Consider the following 15849-nt stretch of genomic DNA (forward strand, 5'->3'; position numbering starts at 1 on the left):
ACGCCATTCCCTCATCTGTTATAATGTAGTAGTGGTTGGGGTGTATAACAAGAACGGCAGAAACAAGTGTCTTATTGGGGGGAAATAGGCTTTTCCCCGGGCAAGTGGTAGAATGTAAGAACAAGAGAGAAAGTTGGGGAGAAGAGGGGGCTCTGTCTCACACATTATGGGGATTCTCTTTGAAAGTGAAATTGCCCTCCCCTGTTGGACATGAAAGCTGTTGCATCCCTCGCTTGTTCCTCCTCCCCTTCTTCCTCTCTCACAGTCTTCCTCTCCTCCCTGATTCTCCTGCACTGGGCCATTGAGCCACGATTTCAAATGGAAAAATTAATGTGGGAAATAATAGGCCTTGGGCCGACACCTCTTCCACACACAAACATAGCCCCTGCACACACACACACACACACGCGCACACACACACACACACACACACACACACACACACACACACATGTATGCATGCACACATGCACGCCCCCCCCCCCCCCCCCCCCCCAACAGACACACACACACACACACACACACACATACATACATACATACATACATACATACATACATATGTGTGCAAATTGCAAATGCATGACTCCAGGGATTTTACCCCCCTTTTCATTCACACCTTAGAGGGCCTAACTTTCAAATATTAGTACAGTGGCGGCGGAAAATTCAAATAATTTAATAAATGGGCCGGCAATGATTAGCAAGTCCCTTGACAGATGAATCAATGTGTTTGATATTCATTCACACTGCCAGGGGAATAGTTCTGCAACTGCAGTGATTCTTTAGAGTTTTTAGCATTTCATTTGGTTGTGTGACATGACGCTGCTAGCCACTGTTTAGACCCTGAATTGGTCCTTGCAACCCAGGTGTGTTTTTCTCCTGATTAGTCGACAGAGAGAGAGAGAGAGAGAGAGAGAGAGAGAGAGAGAGAGAGAGAGAGAGAGAGAGAGAGAGAGAGAGAGAGAGAGAGAGAGAGAGAGAGAGAGAGAGAGAGAGAGAGAGAGAGAGAGAGAGAGAGAGAGAGCGAGAGAGTAAATACCTAAATGGGGTTTTCTTTAACTCAACAAAGTTGCTTTTCCTGTGTGCGTAGTATTAAACTGTGTTTTGCCTCCTACAGTATATTAAGTGATGTCATAGTGCCAGTGTTTTTCATGTATATAAAACTAGCACATAACCACATGTGCACACAGACCCCCCCCCCCCCCCCCCCACACACACACACATGCACAATGCAAAACCTTGTTAAGTTAACATGAGCCGATACAGTACCATATTAGTTGCAGGCATTATTAAATCAAAGTTAAGACACATTGCTCTTGGGCTAGGAACACCAGAGGTGTGTGTGTGTGCGTGCAATCGTGCGTGTGTGTGTGTGTGTGCGTGTGTCTGTGTGCGTGTGTGTGACTAGAGTAGGGGGTCGGTTGTTAAGAGTTTAAAAGCGGAAGAGAAGTCTGTGTAGAATCAGTATTGATGTCGGGGAAGCCCGGTGGCACTTTGTGTTCAAACATTTGAGACGACCAGCCCGGTGTGCCCCCGTGCCTGCATGGCAGGATTCCTGCTCTTCCTGTTTCTCCTGACTTTGAGGAATTTTACGGCGAGCAAACTCCCAATGCGCCGCCTTCCCACGCCACACCTCATCACAGATACCTGCCTCAGCAAAACTAGAAAGAGAGCTGGAGAAGAAATGGAGATAACTTCTGAGGCACTGATATATGGAAATACCTTTTACCTCTAGATGCTCTCTCCTTTATGTAACCTGGAGAATATTGAAGAAAGTTGTTTGGAAGGATGTTGAAGAGCCGTCTTGCTTTCAAGTCAAGGCAGTGGAGCTGCTTTGCGTGGACCAGTGTGGCCCATCAGAGTGACCTTACACTGCCCCTGACCCACAGGCGATATAGGCTTGTTACACCCCCAACACCTCCAGTTCAAAACTTAGATTCCTACCCTTTAGTTGAAATGAAGTTGGTTTGGTGCTGTCCAAAAAATATATTGAATTGCAATAACCTGAAATTAACACACAAAACCCCTCGAAAATAGGTCACACTTCCGGAGTAAATGTGATTCTACAATCCTGAAATCAACCATCACAAACAAATATATGTAAATAAGCAGCAGCTGGCTGCATGTTCATAAATGCATCATTTACATTCCATTTGGTTTCATCCAAATGAGGGAAGATGAAGCTGATCGCATGTCACGAGTGACCAAGCGACACCGTTGCGGGACACGTTGACGTCCGCTTTGCCTCTGGCTGTAGGCTACGCCTGCGGATTCCTGCACCGTTAATTGCATCTTATATACAGCCTGCAGACTCCACACAGCATATCTCTCCTGCATCAAAGAATCCACTAACACTGAACTTTATGAAATTTGTATTAAATATGTTCATCCGCCCCCACCCCCCTTTCTTTCTTGCTATCGCTAATACCCACCTTGCACCCCCCCCACCCCCTTTTATTTTTTTTTACTCTGCCACCAAACAGACAGAAGAAAGACTTATTGCCGCCATGTTTTTCAGCTGCACTTCCTTCCTGCCCAGGAGCACTGGTTGTATCTCGTTATCTCAGCTAACTCGTCTCCTCCAACTGCCAGGAGCCAAATCCTTATGGGGGCGGGGGGAGGGGGGGCAACAACAAGAGGGTAGGGGAGGATGAAGTTAGGCGGCGAACAGCGCCATCGCTTAACTAATTACTGATTTTGAAACAGGAATAAAAAAGCCTGCGAGATGGAAGGGTTTCCCCCTCTCCCTGTGGAAAATGTACACGGAAACAAGGTTTCATCATAAACTTCGGAAAATAATAGGCCTACACAATATAATGCACAAACACGGGGACAACTCCACCGGGGTCGTAGGACGCTCTTGTTTCCTCACCCATTTTAGTGGTTTGACGTCGTTCTGATCAATCTATATCTGAGCATCAGCAACAGAAGTGACATTGTCTGTACTTACACCGTAGCTTCTCATTATTGCTTTACTTCTCTCTGTGTGTCCAGCATGCCCCCCAACACACACACAAGCGCACGCACACACTCAGAGGTATAAATCAGCCTGATTGCTGGAGCGGGTTTGTTTTAAATAATTGAAGAACTTTAATTTATCTGGATTTAGTAACAGCCAGGATGACAAGGAAGAATAAGATACATGAGAATTTGTGTGTGGCACAAAGAGCAGTGTAAAAAAAAAAAAAAAAGGCATTCCGGTTGTTAGCCAGTGCTACTTCTCTTTTGGGTGTGGATTGTGTTATTAATCTTTATGAGACACAACTGCAGTCATGAACAGTGGGCAAGATGAAATAGGATTTTGGACATGAACATAGTCATCAATACATACGAAAGGACAACCTTGTGGCCAAGTGTGAATTCACACAGCAGAAATTGCACAAATAACAAAAAAAATCCCTTTTAAATTTGAGAAACAAAAATGGGTTGAAATTATAAATCTTTACATTGAGGCCAATGGCCATTGCTTTTTGGGCTGCTATTGTTAAAACTAAAAATATGGATTGCCATGTGCTCAGATACAGATTAAAATGCTGCTAGTTAGAAACAATTACAACCAATACATATTTTACATTTACTTTTTGAGGCAGCAATATCAAAAAATGAAGATAATATCACAGATAAAGGACAGTTGATGTAAAAGGTGCATCAGAAATGGTCAACAAAATGCTTTTAATTACAATAAAGAAATATACAATATAGATGTTACAAACTGCCTAACATGTTTGCAGTTTTATTAAAAGGCTATGACAACTGTCAAATTCCAGGATAATTTCTTGAATGCAAAGGATAAATTGCAAAGCAAACGTATTTAGCCAAGATGATAACTATGAACGGACTATTAAAGGAAGCACATTTAGAGAATGAAGCGTTATTATGCGCTAGGTGAGAGCCTGGTGTTGACCAGTGGCTTTCACAGATGACGAGCAAATGATGGAACTCTACTGCCCCCTTATGGCCGCTAAGATGTATTTTAGTGGCCAGAACGACATGAAAGTAAATCACTGGCCTTAATAACAAGTATGCACAAATGTGTATAATTTGATTAGCTAAGATAGCAACCAAAAGTGGCAATTTTGAGATGGGTATGAGATCGTTAACAAGCACAGAACATAGAGGAAAAAGGAAGAACAGTTAAAAAATAAAACAAATAGCCATATTGAGGCTTTGAGATATTATCTATACTTTCTAGCAGACCAAGGGATGCATGAAAAAACAAGAAATATCCCATTCAGTATGAACATACAAACATGAACATAAAATACAGGTGGTGTCCATTTGATTTGACAAATTCCAACTGCAGCAACTCACACTTTGAAGAGTTAAACATGCTCTTAAATAGCGTTTTCCCCATCAGTTAACACTACTGGGTGAGGTTGGTATTCTGCTTGCAAACTACTAGCCACCTAGTGGTAGAACCATCTAATACACTTCAAGTCATGACTACGGTAGGACTGAGGCATTTTTTTGTGATTATTTGACACAGTGCAAACAACAAAAACAATTTAAATATGACTGATATAATCCACAATCTATCAAGAGTTTAGGCTGTATTAGGGGAGACACAGGATGTTGACACGTGTGACAGACATGGCTCCTAAATTAGAAAGCACATTGTGCTTCCTCTCATTTTTATTTTGCCCCATTTAATTTTAGATCAACAATAAATCTCTAGTCACTGTAAGGATGTACATTCCTCACAAAGCCAAACGCCCATTTAGTTTTACCCACCGGTCAATTAATGAAATTGAAGACAATGAAGTACCGCGCACCGTCTTCAAAAAACATCACACCACCGTCTGCAGTTTACCCTGCCCCTTCGAAGGAACTGTTCTTTACTTCAGTTCTCCATTAAGGAACGCTGTAGAGCCTCCTGAATCATTGTGTGCTCGTCTGTTGAATAATCCTGAAAGGAGACACCAAGGGCAAGGTTTGAAGTAAGTATACTGAAAAAACATGCATACACAACTATGTATGTGGTGTATGTATTTATGCATGCTTACATACATCACAAACATATACCACATAGGCTGTATACATACAATGCTAGCATACAACACTAGTGACAAAATGTATGGAGCATTCTGACTCTGATAAAACGCCAATGTTTAACCGAATAAAACATTTATATAAACTTCATAAAAACATTACATTCTCAAAACATCATCACCATGGACGTTTTCATACACCATTACCATGATACAAAGCATGATAATATTTTTACGTAACACCACATCAAGAACCTACTTGAGGCGTTACTTACCACAAAGGTGTCATAGGAAAAGGTGTGTCTAATCTTGAGGTGCTGGAAGAAGTCAGCACTCCTGTAGTTAGGGTCTCCCCAGGGCATCGAGGCACAGATAGGGCAAACCTATACAAGAAAAGCAATGAATGCCATGGTAAAATAATGTCATCATGTCAATGTTTATATTGATATATAACGTTTTCTCAGGAATTATAACATACAATAATGCAATTGTTCGTAATCAACGTAATAAACTTTTAAGACAATGAGTTCTACATATCAGGGTGGGCTACCTACCACTAGGCGAGTGTCTCTGTTATGCTGTGAGGTACAGTGTTCAACCAGGCCATCCTGATCCAGGTTCTGACAGTTACAGTACGGGCAGGTGAAGGTATAGCGGTTTGGTACAGGACTGGGTGGGTAAAGGCAACAACACAATCATCTTGTTAGATAGGTCTCAACATTTCGTTTTTGATATTAGTTCCTTCAAGACAGATTTGGATTCCAATATGTACCTTACATTAGGGAGTGTGTGGAACTTTTTCAGGGAAATGTGTTAAAGCAAGGGTAGGACGTTTATCAAAGAAGCAATTTCTCTTTACATCCCGACAGCAATCAATAAATCAAATGGTGTGACCATTTTTTTTTTAATCCAGTGGCTGTGGCAGGCCTGTAATAAGCCTGTCTAATAATTTCATTCTGCCCACATGAACAGGTTTGATTGCATACCCGTCTGTCTACCAAACGACTTGGCCATCCCCACACACTCTGCCCATGCACTCATTGCGCATGACTGGCACCTTTCCCAAGGCTGGGCATACCCAGTGCTAAGCTAGTGTGCTAGGCATGCTTGTCTGGGGACTGGTTTCTTTTGGAGGACTGAAAGGAGGGTTAGAATGTGTTTGGATGGATACTTTCACTTTACCTTACCCTGGCTGGCTACTGCAAATTGCCTACCATAAATGTAACCATGTTTTTTTTATTGTACTTTGGTCACCTGACAATGGGTGGTTGGGTCTGGGCAGAGGTTCGCACTCCCTCCTCAATGTACTCCTGATATTTTGAACAGGCAGCTGTGTGGCTCCTCATCTGAGACATACCAACCTGTAAAGAAAATGATTAAATGTACATCCAAGTGATCTCCCACTAAAATACAAATCCCATGATGCATTATTTTGTACAAGCCCTATAGTAGTAAATGTTGCATTGCCTATTGAATGTTCTTCCATAGGATCAATGCTGCCTACAATACCTGGACGCCACAGCCCTTACAAGCAGCCACAGAGGAGTGGATAAGGGCCTCTAGCTCAGTTGCTTTGGTCCAGTTGCCAAGAGAAGCCCTGCACACCGCACACACAGGCTTCTGGGGACGTAGACACTCCTGCAGACAACTCTGGCAAAACCTAATTTAAGAACGGTAAGGAGAAGTTGTTTAACGGGTTACGCCTTCATGCGGCATTGGATACGTTCCACTTGGTTTCACTACCAAAGAATATTTATCTTCATTTTGTTAAAAAGCCAGAGAGCTTAGGTATCATAATCGAACCCATTTCCTGAAACTCGTATGGAAACATGCCACCCCGAAAGAGTGCTGGGATTTGTAGTCATTTGAATTGACACAAAGGTGAAATCGTAAACGTGTCGAACTACATCTCCCAAGCAAGGCCCCTTCTTTGATGTAAACAAAACTGATAGTGATTTAGCAAGCTTACTTTCTTTTTGGCTACATGATCTGTAAAGCAAATTAACAACAATACCAACAATGTTTCAGTTCATACTTTCATTTAGTAAAAGTAGATACTGATATCGCATGCTGGTGGGCTATGACATCTATATTACTAACAAGCATTTGTATAGTTTCCGTACAACGATGCGTCGTTGATGTTAGATAGAGGTAAAGATTGAAAGATAAACGAAACGCGCAGATACTTACGTATGCCCGCATTGTGTTCTTACAGGGTTGTCGAAAATCTCGAGACAAACTGGACAAAGAAATTCTGTCACGTCCCTGCTGCCATCGGATATATTTTTCTTTTGATGTGCAGAGCTAAAGCTCCCAAGCATCGCCATTTCTTTTCTTCGCTGTGAAATCCCCCCCGACCGGTCCACTCTGACGTCACTGTTTATCTGAAAGTGTCGTGGGATGCATGAGGGTGGAGTTGGCCTCAGGAAATACGTTTAAAAACTTTCCCATATTTCCACAATGATGTAGCGTTTTAGAAATGACTTATGTTTCTTTTCACAGACATCTGCGTTCGTTTTTTAAAAATGTAGATTTATATGAGATGAAATTAATGAAAATCCAGCGTAGTTTATACGTTATTATATTAGTAAGCAATGGTTTGTCAGAATTGTGTGCTCAATATGTTTCTGCTATTTGCGCATAAAAAAGCTATATAAAAATATCCAAGATCCCAAATCAATTATTCTATTATTCTAGTCTAACTATTATTCTAATATATTTAATTATTATAATCGATTCTATTATTCTATTTTAGCGATTGTACTATGGTATTATATAATAATATATTATATCAATATATTGTATTATATTATTTATTATATTATTGTATGACATTATATTATTCTATTAAAATATATTATTATATTATTTGATATATTATTATACACAATTAATAGATTGTATAGTATTGTTATATTATATCATGTTAATACATGATATAAGATTATTATATTATTTTACATTATTTTATATTGTATTATATTATTCTGGAGCCGTACTGTGCACGTGGACCATTTGACGCTGAAGAGCTGTCAGACTCGTGCACATGCGCGATGCAACGATGGGAATTTCCTTTAGCGAAGGAGTATCTAGCTCATAGCTAGCATTACCTAAAGGTAAGGCTGTCCAGTTCTAATTGCGTTTTTGTGATTATTACACCAAACTGCACACCAGGGACCGGGGACAGGGCAACGGGTCTGGTGTACTGTGAGCCCATAAAGGCTGAATGCGGTAGACGTTTACGTGTAGATCAAGTCGGTTGCTAGCCCAAACGATTGCTAACTAGCAGCACAGAAATGGGCGTTTACGGTCTAAGCAGTATTCGGGGGGCACGGCAAGTGTCGTACTGTACGTTTGTTGATTGTAGCCCTGGAGTTAAACGACATTATCCTTCGTAACATCTGGTGGTTTGAATCCATCGCTGGTGCTGGCGCAGGAAAATGGCCAGCGGTAGATCATGTACATGGTGCAGGTATATGAGCTAGCACGGAGTCCAATCAGTCTAACGTTAACCATTAAACCAGCCCACCAGTAGAGCATGATCTACTGATCTATATCTCTGCCCATTAGCGCGAGCAGGAACATTTCAATTCATAGGTAAACGTTGAAATTTTCCTAAACTGCGCATTGTCAGGAATTCACGCAGTGTAGTAATTTGCTTGGCATTGGTGAGAATGCTTGTCTCTCCTATATGTGCAGACCGCTTTGCTCAGCGTCTCTCTATGGTGCCGGTGTGTAGCATAGTAGGCTGTATTGCTTTGAATGTATAACGCTAGGAATGATCAGTGATGAACAGCCATACATTAAATGTGTGTAAATGTGTAGGAGAGGTGTTAACAACATCATTAAGAAGAAGATGATGATGATTTTGTTCTTAAATTACAGCTTGGAGTCAACATGGCTTAAAAAACGCATCGCATTTTACCTTCCCCTGTGTGCTGAGTAACCTTGGATGAACTACGTTTGAAGAAACTGGTCAAATCGACAGTCAATGTGTGTCTTCAGCTTTGGACTAACAGTGCAAGACTTCTCCTCTGTTTGGCTTCATTGTGCATGACGTTGGCCTGGCAGGCTGAGGGATAAGTGCAAGCCAAGAAAACAACCCAGAGATGCCCTTAAGAAGGCGTCCCTTCAGGCAGCAGCCTAGTTACCACCATTGAACGGTTCAAAAGAAGATGATATGCTACTGATTAAGATAGAGCTCCACCTTCCCCTCCCAGAAGACATAAACTTGAGATTGTGTGGCAATATGTGGTTTATGATGGTTCTTAAGCCTGGGCGTGGCACCTGGGTAAGGGAATGCTAAAAGAGCTTTCTGAACAAAGGTGCCACAGCCGACTAACGGTCTGCTGCTGAGAATGGATGCCAAGTTAAAAGAAGACCTGTTTCGGAGGTATGTGGCGGCGTTGGAGAGGCGCCTGGAGGAGGGGGCCGGTGGCGGGCCCCCACCAGAGGGCGGGAAAGGCAGACACAAGGACAGCGAGGCCCTGCTCTCCACCGCCACAGCGCTGCTCGGGGCCTACCAGCCTGACCCTGGACAGCGCTTCAGAATGGTGCGCTTCTATGAGGTGGTGGAGAACTCTCTCCGCTGCCAAAGAGGGGGCATCAAGGGCCTGGAGAGGGCCTTTCACACCCTGGAAACCATCTGCACAAACCTTCTGCTCTTCCCCTGGAAAAAGGAGTTCAGGTCTATAAAGGTGGGCATTGTAATACGTTTCGGGTTGTTCATGTTTTGGAAATTGTCCAGTTGTTTTTTTTCCCAAAAATTCTTCTGCTTCCAGTTTCAGTGTGTGAGATGTTGGTTACATCATGTTGGGGGAGTAGAATGAAGCACGTAGGTTATTATAGCAAAGTATTTAGGGGAAGGGCATGATTTGTTCATTGGGCTCTTCAAAGAATGGGCTTAGAAGATTAAGTCCCAAACAATTGCCTTTTCAATTGGGTAGAACTGATAACACCTGCATGCTGTAGACGTTAGATAACATATCTACAACGACAGGCTTGTTTTCTGATGGGTTCAAAAGAAAGGGCCGAGGAGCAAAGCATGATTCACTGTAGTTACCTCACAATCATTACGATGATTCATGGCTCCCACACTTATCCTTTTAAATGCATGTTTAATTCAGGTCCAGTAGCCCCATAGTCAAAACAAATATATTACCGTAGCCAAGTCAAAACAAAAGCAGTTAATGACTGCATGCGTCTAATTGTTTCTCGGCAATTTCATTTCAGACCTTCACCGGCCCCTACGTGTACCAGCTGCAGTCCGCCATCTCCGACACCGAGCTCCGGTCCATCATGCGCACCATTGGCTACTCCCGTGACCATGAGTCTCAGTTCCATCTGCGGGAGAACCCGGGCGGTGCGACCCACCTCCGGCAGCTGGCCTTTGAGCTCTTCCTGGCCCAGGCGGAGTGCCGTCTGCTGGCCGAGGTAGTAGCCCTGGCCCGGGGCTCGGCCTCGGAGCTGGAGGCCCTGGAGCTCCGCATGGGGTGCCATGACGACGCTGCGGGCTGCGCCGAGGCGCTGCGCAGGCGGGACAGCCTGGGGTCGGACATGGCTCGGCTGTCGGTGCGGCCCATGGACATAGAGAGGGGCCACCCCCACCACCTGAGGAGAGGCAGCCGTCCCTCCAAGTCGGTGGACGTCACCGACGGGGCCGGCCACTGGCACGCGGCGGCGGCCAACAAGCCCATCCTCAAGGCCTCCCTGAGTCTTAGGAAGGAGCCTCTTTTCGTGGACACGGAGGAGGACGCCAAGGACGAGATCCTGAGACCCTGCGTCTCGGCGTCCCTCTTCTCTGTGGCGGCTCTGCCCTCCTACAGCCCTGTCGCCGATTTCTTTCCCGTTCAATCGCCGCCGCCTCCCGATTCGTACACCTCCTACCACCTGTCCTCCCTGGATGAGATCGACCTGTACACGGAGCGGGGCATGGCCGGGATCGGGGGTCGGCAGACCCCCTCTCGACCTCCGTCTCGAGAGCCCCGGGAGGCCAGGGACGGGTGGATGCTCAAGTCCCACGGCAGTGTCAAGTGTCAGGGCTGCGGCGTGGCCTGCTCCAGCGTGGCCTCCTGCCAGAGGTGCGACGTGATCCTGTGCTCGGCCTGCCACGACGTGGACCCCGCCCCTTGCTGCGGCCTGCAGGACTACCACCCCAAATCCCCGCGGCCCCTCGACGGATACATCCCTGTGAAGGAGAAGCTGTCCGTCTACTCCAACACCCACTCCCACTCCCACCTCCACCCACACCCCCTCACGTTGACCCACTCGCACACGCACCCTCACCCCCAGATGCTGGAGAAGCCGCTCATGTCCACCAAGCTGTTTCCAAGCAAGTCTGTTGCCATGGCAGCGGTGGTCGGCGGCAACGGCGATCGTGCGAGCCTAGGGGGGTCCCGGTGTGGGTTCTGTAATAAGCCCGGCGCCTCACACACCTGCGTGAACTGCTCCAAGGTTTCGTGTGACTCGTGTATGGGCCTGTATGCAAAGGATGTATGTACGCGGAAAAATCCCCAGCACAACTTTGTGCCCAACCATCAGCTCAACTTCAAAACTGGCACTATATCCCACCTGGTTTACCGATGAGCCGGGGACTCTGTATGCAACACTCCTCTCTCCTCCCGCCGCCCTCTACTCCCTCCCCCTGACCTCAAATGTATAGTCCAGTGTGAGCGCTTTAGCAGCCTGCACTCCTCCGGTTTCTCTCCCTATGCCTCCACTACCTTTCACGGCCTCTCTCCACCTTGAACTAGTGTGTTTCGGCCTCCGCAGGCCGCGGAGCTCCATATCTTCGGCTCATCTCTCTGCCTTGTTCGAGGTCAGGCCTTTTGACCATTTCTACCCCCCCCCTCTCCTTTTTAAACCCTGCTGCCTGCTCTTCAGTAGTCATGTGTTGTTGTAGCGCTTCCCACTCTGGAGAAATGTATGTCCTTCACAAAGGGAAGGTGGAACAAAAGAGAGCTTGATTTATTCTTGTTTAAAGTAAAGTCTATCCAAATGAACCTGAAAAAAATTACTTTGCCTAACTTCTCAGATAAGAATTCCGTAAAGGTATAATATCACTCTCTATATATAAATATATATACGTTTGTGTGTGTGTGTGTGTGAGAGAGTGTGAATCTTTGTGTGAGTGAAGTTGCGTGCATAGAGAAGAACCTTTTTTAACTTGAAAAGAAAAATTGAAACAAAACAGGAGTACACTGGAAGTCAATGGTATATATTTTTTATTCTCTAGAACAATGTGTGACTGTTACATGGGCATGAGAACTGGCTTTAAGCTTTTGTGTCTTTGAGACTGGCGTTGATACACTTGGAAGGGCCCAGTGTGAGACCGTTCATATGCCATGTATCGGCATGTATTTCTTATACTATGCCAAAAGTAATGGCCTAGTACAAGAAGATCCCATGTAAAATGAACCCAGAATTGTGAGTGACATAGCAGGAGTTTTGAGAAGCTGCTGTTGAATCGTGGTCATCAGAGATCTGTGAAGTATGTGAAATGTTTTACTGGTAAATAACCTGTTGCGTTGTATCAAGCCCACTTCTTTCATTGCACTCCACTTTAAGCCCCCCTCCCCCCATGACATACTGACCTTGACCTTACTGTAATGATTTATTCCGTCAATGTCCCAGTGTCTCAGGTCACAGGTAGTCTGCTCAAGCTGGCCAAAACAAATCATCCTGAGCCGTGGTCGTCTAGGTGAACGGTGTCCTTTGTTTGAATTGATTACGGACAGCTTAAAGATCTGTGCTTTGAAAACAGTATGTCTGTCTACCTCAAATCACTTCAGCCTAATTACCTGTTGTTGACGTTCAGGTTATGAACGAGCCCTGAAAACCGAAGTTATTATCGTTTTTCTTTTTGTGGCATTTTGCGGGTGTTATTTTCTTTCATGTGTTGCCTAAGGAAACAGACATGTTGCCTGTAATGTTCTGAGCAGTCAATTTAACCATCTTCTGATTGTCAAAGTGGACTTCCTCATTCACATTTAATCCTCAGGGGCTTTCTCATCTGAAAACTTTGTAAAATATAAAATGCACTAAAGTTTCCTCAGTATAGGCTACGGCTAAGAAATCAGTATAGTTAGACCATTTGGGGTTCTATGTAATGTGCTTTCGAGACAATATCTAGCAGTGATCCTTGTAGTGTTAGCATTAAAGTTTTTGCTGTACAAAAATTAACTTTATCTCAATTTTTTAGTATTTTAGAAGGCCTGCCTGCTTCATTTAGGAAACTCATCCAGTTGGAAAATGAGTAGTGTTTACGGCCATCTCATTATCACACTATTACTCCAAACAGCCTGCCTATATCAAACTATGGCTCTGTATTTAAACAAATGCTTTTCATCAAGAGAGCACACTTTTCCTGAAGGGACTCAAGGCTGCCATCACCAAAGAGTAATATGCATTGCATCACATAGTCCTGAAGGGCTCCCTTTTCATCATAAAAGGATGGTATTGACAATTGGTTATGTTGACTGATCACAGATTGCAGTGAGCTTGTTCTGGGAAAGGTATCATTTCCAAATGCCTTAATCTTGTTCTGATGCGTCCTTTTGACAGAAGACGATCACAGTCAGACACTCGATTGATTTCGTGTTTTAGTAAAACATAGGTCAAACACTAGCATGTTGCGTTTACTGAGGGCTATCGATTTGTGTTATTGCCAGGGTGGGTACCCTTTTGTGCGTTATGGCTCTGCATTGATTCCACAATTTAATGGATTTATTTTGGGCTCATCCACACTGATTCTTAACCACACATGCTTTTATTAATTGTTTGAAACGACACTCACACCAGACGTTCTTTTCCTTAAACCATTGTTTGGTTGCTACCTACACTTTATTTAACTAATTTTGCCATAACATTTTTGTTGTTTTTGTAATTATCGCATGACAAATATATGCCTCAGTTGAGAGTAGCTGCTCGATGTGTTCATTGGGTTTGTGGAGGTCACATTCTTAATGGTTTCGCAGGGTAGGCACTGCTTGGCCACTTTGGACAGATAGCTATACGTGGGTATGTGGCTGTGCGAGATGGCGTTTGAAAGGACAAATTCAGATGTCTTGAATGACCTTGGGGAGATGTGCAATTATAATTTTTTGTTTAAATCCAATGAAGCCTTTCTAAAATGGCTTGTGTGAATATTTATCAAGATCTATTTTATTGCCTGATTTATTTTCATAGCAATTCATACCAGCAAAGAAGGAGACTTTAAGAGGTATCATTGAGCCAAGTTTCAATTTTAAATGATATTGCCAAATGAAGAACAAATGTTAGTTTTGAACACCTAAAATGGTGTCATCTGATTGGTTTAACAATCCGGGATATATAATCAAACATTATATTATGATCAATTATTAAGGCCACCATATTGTCCATAGGTGTTGTCCTCTCAAGAACACGAGATGAATGATGGGGGGGGGGGGGGGGGGGGAAAGAAAATTGACCCACAATCGACCCACACATGCCAGAAATTTAGTTATTGTTTCTTGGACAAATCTCTTATTTTTTTTTTAAGCTTCACAAAGGGCTAAACCAGTTTATAGGGCTGCTACTTGTAGGCATTGGGGGTTTACGTATCCGGAACTTCGTTTGCATCTGTCATTCCCGTCATTGGTTACCGATGACAACAGAACAAAAACGCGTTTTGCATCTCGAACAAGGAGACATTGAACATGATCTGTTTTTAATCCCACCAAACATGCTGAACAAGGCATTCTGAAAGGTCTTTATCTCTTTGTGTGGTTATCTTACCGGTATTAACAGTGGTGTAGTGTGTACAAAAGCCCCCCCCCCCCCCGCTGACCTGGGTTCAGGATACCCCCAACAGTTTCTGGCATGCTCTGTACTAACGGCCTGAACCCGTACCTCACTCCCCTGGAAGCCCTTTCTCCGCTCTCCCCCCCCCCCCCTCTGCGTATGCTGAGGGCCGCCGCACAATGTTTGTGCGTAGGGATCTCCAGCCCTGTTAGGATTACGAGGGCATACAAGGGGAGTAAAGGGAAAATAGCCAACATTGTTAATCGGTGAAGAAAAAAATATGAATATAAAAATATATGAATATATATATTGAAATGTATTGAGTTTTTATAAAATAATTTCAAGAATAAAATTCTGGAGAAAGAAAATTGCCTGTGTGTGCTCTTCAACCGTGATTTTAGAAAGCACTCATTATTTTTTCGAGCTCTGCAGAAAGTTGAAAACTTGTGTTTAAATGTTGTTTACTGTCCGTAGAGGTATATACAGTGCAACACTTAAATGTCTTAAATTACAGCTTTTCCCTGTAAGAACAGGGTTTTTTCTAACAAATGCATGCAACAAATGTAATGTTTGAAAATCAACTGTTCTTTCTTCATAATTCCAGTAGGTGGCAGTGAAGGACAGCACCAAGAGAAGAGAGATTGCCCATTCAACTCAGAGCATTGAACATCACTGGCTCAATGAACGTGACTAAAATTTCAAGTTGAATCAGTCAAAATCCATATTCACTATCAGACTCAATTAATGCATATAGAGTGAAATCCATTAATATAAATGCATGGGTACATGTATTTATGTATAAGTATGTCAATGGATTGAATAAAATCCATTATCTTCTGACTCATGTGAAACCCATTAACTGGAGAAAGATTACATCCATTTATTGATTATTACACAGCCCTACTCCGATATAGGCCTACTACTTTATTACCATTTGGCCTATCAGTAAGTTATCATTTGCTAACAATAGACCACAGATTTGTCCTTGATTATTTAGTCAGGATAGCACCCATCCACATCTGACGAATGATCAGGATGTAAGTCTTATCTGCTGAATATTGACCTCATACAAATAAATGGTCCTTTAATGTTAACATAT

At 43.5% G+C, this 15849-nt stretch overlaps 2 protein-coding genes across 2 annotated transcripts; one reads left to right on the forward strand and one right to left on the reverse strand.

Moving 5' to 3' along the window:
• Positions 1-3653: 3653 nt before the first annotated feature.
• On the reverse strand, positions 3654-7372 carry rnf114 (ring finger protein 114). The gene is made up of 6 exons (XM_060049437.1): positions 7179-7372; positions 6498-6648; positions 6243-6349; positions 5543-5657; positions 5264-5371; positions 3654-4906 (listed from the first exon to the last, which is right to left on the reverse strand). The coding sequence occupies exons 1-6, from the start codon at positions 7313-7315 to the stop codon at positions 4841-4843; spliced, it is 684 nt and encodes a 227-aa protein (XP_059905420.1). The 5' UTR covers positions 7316-7372; the 3' UTR covers positions 3654-4840.
• A 610-nt stretch (positions 7373-7982) lies between these two features.
• Positions 7983-14411, forward strand: spata2 (spermatogenesis associated 2). The gene is made up of 3 exons (XM_060049422.1): positions 7983-8104; positions 8874-9685; positions 10221-14411. The coding sequence occupies exons 2-3, from the start codon at positions 9347-9349 to the stop codon at positions 11571-11573; spliced, it is 1692 nt and encodes a 563-aa protein (XP_059905405.1). The 5' UTR covers positions 7983-8104; positions 8874-9346; the 3' UTR covers positions 11574-14411.
• The last annotated feature ends 1438 nt before the right edge of the window (positions 14412-15849 follow it).

The sequence above is a fragment of the Gadus macrocephalus genome, chromosome 1 (assembly GCF_031168955.1).
Source record: "Gadus macrocephalus chromosome 1, ASM3116895v1".
In the NCBI taxonomy this organism is placed as follows: domain Eukaryota; kingdom Metazoa; phylum Chordata; class Actinopteri; order Gadiformes; family Gadidae; genus Gadus; species Gadus macrocephalus.